The following is an 11,717-nucleotide window of genomic DNA, read 5'->3' on the forward strand; positions in this document are numbered from 1 at the left end:
TTGTCTTCGAGGTTTTTAAAAATTTAGACAATTTTTTTTGCCATGTAGCTATAAATTACACTTTAGACTATTGGGGGAGCATCAAACTAGGAGTTTTATATTGAGGTGTTTTCTTAACTCCCTATTGAGTGGATATATAAGACATATAACTTGTCTTTGTGGAGAGTTGTATTTGTTACTTTATAAGTGAGTTATGATTTTCGAGCAAAATTATACATTTTACAAGTTCAATTTTGTTTCGTTGTCAAATTATTACCATTTTGGCAGAGTCAACTGAAGCAGTGCGTTCTTGGAAAGAGTAACAGCGTTGAAAAAAACGCTCAAGTGAATAAACTAATTGTTTTTTTTACGCTTTGCTGGGTTTTAGTTATTGCTTTGCTGAGCTACGACAAAGTTCTCTCGCAAAACTTAAACAAATAATTTTGTTTTCGCCTCTCTTTTTCTTTCTTTTTATTGTTTTACAAAATATACCTGAAATGATAGGTCTTAATTGCTTCGTCAAAAGATATCAGTGAACCTTTCAAAAGATTTACGCTTTTAGCTAAAGGTTTTAATGGTTTTCAAATAAATTTTTCAAAAAAAAATAAATTCTCGGCTGTCTCTTTTTTGCGCTAATTATCGTCGTCAAGTAACTGAACCTCGAAAGTAAGAAGTTTCAAATATTTTTCGCTGTTTTAAATAATAATATTTTGTTGATTATATGTTTTGACGAATTGCTTAGGCCATATAATCCCATAAACTGTCGAATTTTCGAAATTGTTCACTTTTGGGTCTCTTTTTGTTGTCATTTCTACGTAGTCTTCCAAGAAAACACGTTGATTTCCAGATGAGATGCAAATGATGGTTATGAGTTACAGGTAACATCTTATAAATGTAGTGCCTTCATGGATTACATTGAATATCTACAGGTTTCAATTCCTTCCTACGGAGATATAGATGAACATTTAGATAATTTTAGTTAATAATTTATGATTTCAACAACTTTGAAAATAATTGTTATCAAAAGTAGAATATTTGATCTCCGCCCCTTTTGCTCTTTTTTTGAGTTACCCAGTCGCGCTGAAGACAGGTCCCATGCGCTTTTTAAGGAAGTACAGGTTGATTTGTTTTGCATAAGCTTTATCTGATGTGATTTTGATTGTGTTATCATCACCTTTTTTAAATATAGACATCGAGTTTCTGTCGTAATTAATGTTAATTATTTCTTATGATTGTGTATTCTAGTAGTCCTATTAAAAACAATTTTTATTGGCCATCTTACTTAACAATTGTTATTCCACTGGTGTTTTTTCGAACGTTCTGCAAGCAGTTTTTGAATGTTCTCTATCTTTTCTGGATTTGGTCAATTAAGTCAAGAATTTGGATGAGCCGGGTCGCAACATTATGTGCAAACGCAAATTACCGCGCCTCCTTGTTTTTTGAGACCTCTTTGTTTAATTGTCTTCACTTCACGTCTAAATAAATCTATCACGACTCAAACTAGTAAGTTAGACAATTATCCCTTTTATTTTTTTCAGTCGAACAATTGTTGGATGGCTTTTCTCTCGTTTTTCAAAAAAGACCCTTGTCTACAAGGTTTGTGAAAGTTGCAGTAAATCTATTCTGTGCCACGTAGCTGGAAAGTCCGTTTTGGGTTGATCGTAGCGGGTGCATCAAACGAGGTGGTTCATTGTGAGGTTGTTTTGTTTCCTATTGGCGAAAAAAAAATATGAGAAATCTTTGCTAGTAAAAATCACAGCTGAATTTAACCATACCACTTTTACATATTTTAGCAGTTTTTGCATAGTCAACTTACTTTTTTGCTGCAAATGTCAAATGTCAATTTTAGCATAGTCAAATGTCAACCCACTTAAATAAATTTGACATTTCAGGTATCCTTGATGGCAGATAAGGACTCTTTTGTTGGTTTCGAGGTAGACTATGTCAGGATAAACAATTTGGAAAAAACCTTGTTTGAGACGTTCCAGCTTACAAAAACTAATATGACTGTCATCGCCAACTACCCAAATTTTTCCCATTCTATTGATCTTATGGAGTACATGCAAAAAAGTGAGTTTTGAAATTTTGAATCTATTTCTGTCTCCCCCCCCCCCCGGGTAGACATTGTTAAATTCATTTGTTAGTTAATTATATTAACAACCCGGGTCGAGAAAAAATGGGAAAAATATGTGAGATAAGCGGTGAAAAGTTGGTTTTTCACCGCAATTTTCGTACATAATTTTGCGGTGAAATGCGGTGACACTAAGTAAATTCACCACAGGTCACCCGTTAGTGCAAGTTACCTTCCTTGCACGGATTCGAACCTCTCACCTCCTGCATGTCAGCCACTTCTTCTTCCACTGCGCAAATTCTCACTCAAAACTGAAATCAAATTCCTTTACGTAAAACATACGCGTTGAAGTTTTGTAAGATAAGCGATGAAATTATAAACTTTAGCGGTGAAATGTGGTGAATGCGGTGAAATTATGTAAGTTCAACGCTTACTCTAGTGGTGAATTTACATGATTTCACCGCTTAAAAAGTTTCAGAAAGATGTATGATTAATCGTGGGTAAATTTTTCGTGCGTCTTTTAATAAATGTATCTTAACTGCGTTGAACAAAAGAATTCGACGCGTTTTCTAAACTGTGAACTGATGTTATTTGACAACTAAGTTAAGCGGTGAGTTTATGTAATTTCACCGCATTTACTTCTGCTCGCATACAATTTTAACACATTGTTCTGCGCGGTGAAATTATGTATGTTCACCACTAAATTAAGCGGTGAATATATGTAGTCTCATTGCATTCACCGCTTATCTTACATAATGTGGACAATTTTCTTCAAAGCGGTGAATTTATGAAATTTCACCGCTACCAGACGATAAAGCTTTTTTCACCGCATTCAGCGCCTGATTTATGTAGTTTCACCGCATTCATCGCTTATCTTACAAAATTTTCCGCATTTGCCGCTTATCTTACATAATTTTTAGTTGAATGGCGGTCACACCTCGGCCCGGGTAATGACAGTCTCATATATTTATACCAAACTAGACTAAATACAATTTTGGAAGGCAAGTATGGGCTGATCATAGCAGCAAAAATGGAGAATAAAAAACAAGAAAAAGCGATAGAATCAATCGCAGTATCTAAGATAAATTTGATGGAAATTTTGAAAGAGGTTTTTGGAAATTATTGATGATGGGTTTTCTCTGAATTTTCCTACCTCCAAACTCCCCGGGCCAAAAGTAACGGTGAAAAGGGTATACAAAGTGTTAAAAAATTACATACGTATTTCTCCGTCTAATTAAGGGTGGAAGAGTGTAATACAAGAGTAAAATTAAAAAAAAAGTGGAAGGAGATAGTGAGGTTTGATCCCCCATCAACCCTCTGTCGAACATGTTACCTTGACTTTTTGCGTTAACCACAGTGCTAAATGATACTTGAGATTCCAGCTTCAATTTGGTTAAAAAGGTATTTGTATAGGAGTGTAATTTTTTATCAGTCCACCATAAACCACACTCTTTGCAAAGAGTGTAAACAGAGCGGAGGAAAAAGTGCAAAAAACAGTGTACTTTTTTTAAAAAATTACACTCTTGCAATAATTTGCTCGACAAAGCGATAACAAGGAGAGTAGAATAAGCACTACACTCTAGTCCCCGCTAATTCGGGGTGGATTAAGGGTGAGACCTCGTCCCGAGTACAATTAACGGGCTGAAATGGAAGTTGAATTAAATAGAGAGTTTACAGTTCATTTTAATCAGTCAGATAACCCGCGTCGAGAAAGGACGGCTTAATTACAAGACTTTAAAAGTAAGATTTCTAAAATGTAAGAATTTACAATTCTGATGGTTCTCTTGGAAGTTTCTCACAAACTTCAACGTAGGGGCAAAAATAGTGTTTTTATTTCATTTAGTTTTACAAATCTCATTATATCATAGATTAGTCTGAAAAACCGTCGAAAATGAAGACTATTTTTTATCTTTCCCGTTTGTGTCCGCAGCTTAGTGGGTGCATATTGATTGCACCCGCCAGACGCACGTGACATTTGTTTATATAATGATTTATGTGTAATGGTAGGTGCCCTTAAATGTTGGGGGTTTGAATAACGTACGGGGGGTCACAAACGGAAAAGACCCAACTAATAACTCAAAAAAGTGTTTGCATGTGCATAGATGTGTGTAGTAAAAAATTTCAGTAAGTCAACTATTCAAGCTGAAAGAATCCACCTAAACCCTCAAGGAACGCTCGAGGAATTTTCTTTAACTACGAACAACAACTAAGAAATTGAAAATCAAGAAAAATCAGAACTCCCGTCAAAATTATTTAACCCTTCCCCCGAATACACGCAAGCCTGATAAAAAGTAGGGGGTAATTGTCTTTTGTCGTAAAACGATGTAAGATTAGGTGATTATTGGTAGCAATTGGGGGAATTCTTATGTTTTACCCAACAATAATTACCCCCACCAAAAGATGTATGATTAGGAGGTAGTTTTAGTGGGGGTAAAACAATGTAAGATAAGGGGAGTAAAGGAGAGTAAGAGAAAAATTTTTGAATTCTACCTCCCAAGTTACTATGAAACCATGTAAGTTTAGGGGGTTATTTAGAAGGGGTGGGGGTTAAACAATGTAAGTTAAATAAGGTAATGGGTGAAATGCGGAAGAAGGCAAAATTTTGGGATTTTTCCAAGAAAATTACCATACAAAAAGACATATGATTACGGGTAAAATGGGTTTTGGCACTGCAATTCCTAGACAAAAATAGATTTTGAACAATTCATTAAAACTTCAGACTTGTTATTTGCAGATCGGTCTTCTGGAGTTATTATTTCTCAGGAAAGTACTTTGAACTCGTTTGTAATAAGCTCTCGTTAATCGCAAAATATCAATCTACTAGCACTCTGAGAAAAATTATTGACTCAGTATAGGGGATTAGAAAGTGGGCAGAAAAGATTACCTCTTTTCAATAGTTTGAGAAAATAAGCATATATTTCTGTCCTCGGGTTCTTGAACGTTTCTTTTTGATCGTGAATCAACAGATCTACTTCTCAAACACTGAAACAATCGTTTTTGTAAACCCTCACGCCATTTTTAGAATTTTTTTGGGCAAAAACATTGAGAAAAATAAGATTAAAAAGGAATAAAAACAAGTAAAGTTAGAGAGTATTTCATGAGTGGATTAATTAGTTATTAGAATGTAAGGATTGCTCTTTTCAACAACTTTTCATTTTTCCAATATTCAGTTCGAGATTTTGCTAAAATAAGCATACTTTTTTTTCGGAGGCTTTTGAATTCGGTTTTCTTTTCGCTCATGCATCAACGATAGAAGCTAATAAAATAAAAAGTTAGTAAAATTTAACAAATTTTTGTGTTGATTTGTTTTGTTTATAGATACGTACTTCTTACCTCATATAAGCCGGAAAAAACAGAAGTTGAATTAATTAGAGATTTCACAGTTCATTTTACTCAGTCAGATAGTCCGGCTCGAGTACGGATGGTTGAATTACAAAACTTTGAAAACTTCTTATGAAGGATAGTCAACCTTTAATAATTTACAAGTGGGATCGCCAACTTGTAAGAATTTACAAGTTGGACGTTTTGGTGGGGTGTTGAAAAACGTAAGGGGGTTCACAGAAAGGATCCAACTAATAATTCGAATAAGTGTGTGCGTGTGCACATGAGTGTAAATAAACATTTTCAGTTTTGGCAACTACTCAGGCTGAAAGAATGCTACAAACCCCTTAAGGTATGCTGGGGAACTTTCTTTTACTACGAAAAACAACTAAGAATTTGGAAAAACAACAAAAATCAATACTCCTGTAAAATTAATTAACCCCCTCCCCAATACACCAAAGCCTGATGTAAAAGTAGGGAGTAAGTGTCTTTGGGAGTAATACGATATAAGATTAGGTGATTAATGGTAGCAATCGGGGAATTCTTTTTTTTTACCCAACAATAATTACCCACCAAAAGATGTATGATTAGGGGGTAGTTTTAATAGGGTTAAAACAATGTAAGATAAGGGGAGTAAAGGGGAGTAGGGGAAAACTGTTGATTTTTACCTCCCAAGTTAATATGAAACGATGTAAGTTTAGGGGGTTTATTTAGGGGGTGGGAGTTAAAATAATGTAAGTTAAAGAAGGTAATGGGTGAAATAGGGAAGAGGGCGGAATTGTTGGTTTTTTCTCCGAAAATTACAATACAAAGAGATATAGGATTAGGGGTAAAATGGGTGGCGGCACCATTTCAAAAATAATTTGAAATCGTTTGACAAATGCTCTCGTTAATCGCAATATATCAATCTACTTGTACACTGAGAAAGATTTTTGACTTAGTATAGGGGATTAGAAAGTGGGCAGAAATGATTACCTCTTTTCAATATTTCGAGCAAATAAGCTTATACTTCTGTCCTCGGGTTCTTGAACGTTCTTTTTGGTCATGAATCAACAGATCTACATCTCAAACACTAAAACAAGCGTTTTTCTAAATTCTCAATCCGTTTCCAGAATTAGTTCGCGCAAAAACATTGAGGAAAAAAAGATTAGAAAAAAATGGAAATATGTCATGTTAGAAAGTATTTCGTGAGTGGATTAATAAAGTAGCATAAAAAAGGATTGCTCTTTTCAACAAATTTTCAATTTTCCAATATTCTCTTTGATAATTTGCCAAAACAATAACACTTGTTTGTCTTCGGCTTTTGAAAAGTTAGCAAAAGTTAACAACGTTTTTGGAAATTCATGTTGATGGGCTTTGTTCATAGATACGTACTTCTAACCTCAAATTAGCCGGACGAAACAAAAGTTGAATTAATTAGAGATTTAACATTTCATTTTACTCAGTCAGATAATCCGGCTGGAGAAAGGATCGCATAATTACAAGATTTCAATAATTTCTTATGAAGGATAGCCAACTTGAAATAAATTACAAGTCAGATTTATAACTTGTAAGAATTATGAAGATTTTCCTTCCAAACTTCAACAAAAGAGTAGAAAAAATGATTTTATCTCATTATCTTTTACAAAAAATCTCATTATGTCGTTGATTCGTCTGAAAAAATGAATTAAATAATGAATGACTAATATTATTTTTCCCGTTTGTGCCCCCAGTTTAGTGGGTGCATATTGATTGCACCCGCAAGACGTATGTGCCATATTTTTACATAAAGATTAGTTGTGTACTGACACGTGTCCTTTATTGGGGGGTTGAATAACGTAATGGGGGTCACAAACAGAAAAGATCCAACTAACGATTCAAAAAAGTGTGTGCGTGCGCATATATGTGTGTAAACAAAATTTTTCCGTTAGGCAGCTCAAGCTGACAGAGTCCACAAAAACCCTCAAGGGACGCTCGATGAACTTTCTTTAACTACGAACAACAACTAAGAACTTGGAAAATCAACAAAAAATTAAACTGCTGTCAAATTTTTTGAGCCCCCCCCCCCTGATTACGCCCAAGACTGATGTATAAGTGGGGGGTAATTGTCTTTGGTAGTAAAACGATGTAAGATTAGGAGGTTGATGGGAGCAAATGGGGGAATTTTTACGTTTTACCCCCCCCCCCCCCCCCTAGATGTAAGTTTATTTGGTAAGTTGAAAGGTGGTAAAACAATGTAAGATAGGGGGAAATTGGGAAGTAGGGAAGAAAGTTTTGAAGTTTACCCCCGAAATAAACTTGTTGTAAAATTAGGGGGTGACCCTAGGGGGATAAATCGATGTTAGATAAGGTCGGTAATCGATGAAGTGTTGACCTGGAGTTTTCTCGCAGTTCAATTCAGCAATGAATCAGCATCTTTTCATCATGTATTTTTGTCTTACAAGAGTTCTGACCATGACATATTTTACATATATCATAGTAAAATTCATAGCCTTTATCTGCCATTTCTATGCCTAGGATGGATATTTAACTGGAGTTTGCATTTGCAGGATGAGTTATAAACGGAGGTTTGCATGCGCAGGATGAGTTATAAACGGAGGTTTGCATGCGCAGGATGAGTTATAAACGGAGGTTTGCATGCGAAGGATGATTTATAAACGGAGGTTTGCATGCGAAGGATGAGTTATACACGCAGGTTTGTATGCGAAGGATGAATCATACACGCAGGCTAGCTTGCAAAAGATACGTAGGCTGAATACAGCGGTTACACTTAATGGCGGGAATTAGTCCTCAACTACCTCAAAACAAAGACGAGTCTGCTTATAATAATTAATTTATAACAAAATAAATGCCAAATACATGCGGTAAAGAATAAACAGATTAGTTTTCCACTTTCGATTAATCAATGGCACATGCATTTGGAAATAAGTTTATAAATTAATTAATTTATAACATCAAATGTAGCATAACATCAAATGAATGGTATGAATTAACATCAAATGAATTACATCAAATGAAGGCACATCAAATATAGCACATGACATCATTTATAACATTCATAACATTTTAACATCAAATGAATTAATATGGCACATGCTTTTGAGGTGATTACAAAAAAGGGGTTTATTCTGTACAAATTACCCCCCATCCTCTCCCCCCCGCGTTGCAAAGTTTCTTTTATGCCCGCGATGCAAATTATGAAATGTTATATAGCACGTTACTCTTGCTTTCACCTGCTTTTAAATTATAGTTGCACGTTTTTTATAAAAAAAAACGGTTGGAGAGAAACTGAAAGAGTTGAAATGCGAAAGTGCAGAAATTGACAAAAAAATCTAGATTTTTTTTCCATTTTCAAATCAAATATACTATCTGATCAAGAAAAAAAACTGAAACACAATCTGGGATTTTGAACAATCGCTTTCATATCAGTTTTAGCGGTTTTTCAAAGAAAGGTTGGGTGCTAGATAAACTGGAAAAAGTTGAAAAGAGCAAAAAAATGAAAAAAAAACATTATTTTTTCATTTTTGATCAAAATTTTTATCTGACGCAGCAAAAAATCGACCCCCCCCCCAACCTAGGTTTTTGAACTCTCCCGCTCACTTGCTCTCAAACTATATGACCGATATTTGGATCGAAATTGGTTGGGTACAACAGAAACTGGAAAGTGTTCAGAAAGAAAAGCAAAAATCCTAACTACTTCATTTTCAATTGAATTTTTCTATCTGACGCAGCAAAAAATCGATCACCCCAACCTAGGTTTTTGAAACCTCCAGTTCACCTGCTCTCAAACTATATGACCCATTTTTGGATCGCAATTGGTTGGGTACAACAGAAACTGGAAAGTGTTCGGAAAGAAAAGCAAAAATCCGAACTACTTCATTTTCAATTGAATTTTTTTATCTGACGCAGCAAAAAATCGACCCCCCCAACCTAGTTTTTTGAAACCTCCAGCTCACCTGCTCTCAAACTATATGACTGATTTTTGGATCGAAATTGGTTGGGTACAACAGAAACTGGAAAGTGTTCAGAAAGAAAAGCAAAAAATCTAACTACTTCATTTTCAATTGAATTTTTCTATCTGACGCAGCAAAAAATCGACCACCTCAACCTAGGTTTTTAAATCTCCAGTTCACCTGCTCTCAAACTATATGAGCTGTTTTTGGATCGAAATTGGCTGGGTACAACAGAAACTGGAAAGTGTTCAGAAAGAAAAGCAAAAATCCGAATTACTTCAGTTTCAATTGAATTTTTCTATCTGACGCAGCAAAAAATCGAACCCCCAATCTAGGTTCTTGAACCCTCCAGCTCACCTGCTCTCAAACTATCTGACCGATTTTTGGATCGAAATTGGTTGGGTACAACAGAAACTGGAAAGTGTTCAGAAAGAAAAGCAAAAATCCGAATTACTTCATTTTCAATTGAATTTTTCTATCTGACGCAGCAAAAAATCGACCCCGCCAACCTAGGTTTTTGAAACCTCCAGCTCACTTGCTCTCAGACTATTTGAGCGATTTTTGGATCGAAAATGGCTGGGTACAACAGAAACTGGAAAGTGTTCAGAAAGAAAAGCAAAAATCCGAACTACTTCATTTTCAATTGAATTTTTTTATCTGACGCAGCAAAAAATCGACCCCCCAACCTAGGTTTTTGAAACCTCCAGTTCACTTGCTCTCAAACTATTTGAGCGATTTCTGGATCGAAATTGGCTGGGTACAACAGAAACTGGAAAGTGTTCAGAAAGAAAAGCAAAAATCCGAACTACTTCATTTTCAATTGAATTCTTTATCTGACGCAGCAAAAAATCGACCCCCCAACCTAGGTTTTTGAACCCTCCAGCTCATCTGCTCTCAAACTATATGACCGATTTTTGGATCGAAATTGGTTGGGGACAACAGAAACTGGAAAGTGTTCAGAAAGGAAAGCAAAAATCCGAACTACTTCATTTTCAATTGAATTTTTCTAACTGACGCAGCAAAAAATCGACCCCCCAACCTAGGTTTTTGAACCCTCCAGCTCACCGGCTCTCAAACTATATGAGCGATATTTGGATCGAAATTGGTTGGGTACAACAGAAACTGGAAAGTGTTCAGAAAGAAAAGCAAAAATCCTAACTACTTCAATTTCAATTGAATTTTTCTATCTGACGCAGCAAAAAATCGACCACCCCAACCTAAGTTTTTGAAACCTCCAGCTTACCTGCTCTCAAACTATATGAGCGATATTTGGATCGAAATTGGCTGGCTACAACAGAAACTGGAAAATGTTCAGAAAGAAAAGCAAAAATCCTAACTACTTCATTTTCAATTGAATTTTTCTATCTGACGCAGCAAAAAATCGACTCCCCCAACCTAGGTTTTTGAAACCTCCAGCTCACCTGCTCTCAAACTATATGAGCGATTTTTGGATCGAAATTGGCTGGCTACAACAGAAACTGGAAAGTGTTCAGAAAGAAAAGCAAAAATCCTAACTACTTCATTTTCAATTGAATTTTTCTATCTGACGCAGCAAAAAATCGAACCCCCCAACCTAGGTTTTTTAACCCTCCAGCTCACCTGCTCTCAAACTATATGAGCGATTTTTGGATCGAAATTGGCTGGCTACAACAGAAACTGGAAAGTGTTCAGAAAGAAAAGCAAAAATCCTAACTACTTCATTTTCAATTGAATTTTTCTATCTGACGCAGCAAAAAATCGAACCCCCCAACCTAGGTTTTTTAACCCTCCAGCTCACCTGCTCTCAAACTATATGAGCGATTTTTGGATCGAAATTGGTTGGGTACAACAGAAACTGGAAAGTGTTCAGAAAGAAAAGCAAAAATCCGAACTTCATTTTCAATTGAATTTTTCTATCTGACGCAGCAAAAATCGACCCCCCAACCTATCACATATCAATTGATCACGCAAATAACCTAAAAAATTTTGCCATAGCGAGTGAGAAATGACCTCACGCGAGCAAATGCCGCTGGTGAGAGCAAGAAGAAGTCATCTGAAAATTGACCTTTTCAGCTTTGCTGCGTGAACAAATGTAAAACGAAAGAGCGTCAGACGACGAAACAAAAAATATAGCAGGACAAGTCCTGACATACAATTCAAAGAGTTTTCTTTGACTAAACAGAAAAACCAGACCTTGAATGGACTCTGTGTGAATTGATAAAACCATTTATTAAATAAATCAGATAAAAATATAAAGAAACAGAAAATGAATGTCAAAATGCCGCATGTGATCCAAAAATACACTAGCGAGAAATGAAATTTTAATTCAACCAAAAAACTAGGTCTAGAATGAGTTGTGAATGGATTGGAAAAACCATTGAGAAAAAAACCCGATCCAAAAAATCGAAAAAACAGTAAAAATTACAGTGAAATTT

The 11,717-nt window shown here is 35.5% G+C and overlaps 1 protein-coding gene across 1 annotated transcript in view; it reads left to right on the plus strand.

Moving 5' to 3' along the window:
- Positions 1-1,875: 1,875 nt before the first annotated feature.
- Positions 1,876-11,717, plus strand: part of LOC142354304 (angiotensin-converting enzyme-related protein-like) — a 361,020-nt gene continuing 351,178 nt past the window's right edge. Inside the window, exon 1 of the mRNA XM_075406567.1 lies at positions 1,876-2,049. Within this exon, the coding sequence (XP_075262682.1) occupies positions 1,881-2,049 (169 nt within the window). The 5' untranslated portion in view covers positions 1,876-1,880. The remainder of the gene's footprint in view (positions 2,050-11,717) is intronic.

This window comes from Convolutriloba macropyga, chromosome 15, assembly GCF_964194025.1.
Source record: "Convolutriloba macropyga chromosome 15, txConMacr16.3, whole genome shotgun sequence".
In the NCBI taxonomy this organism is placed as follows: Eukaryota; Metazoa; Xenacoelomorpha; order Acoela; family Convolutidae; genus Convolutriloba; species Convolutriloba macropyga.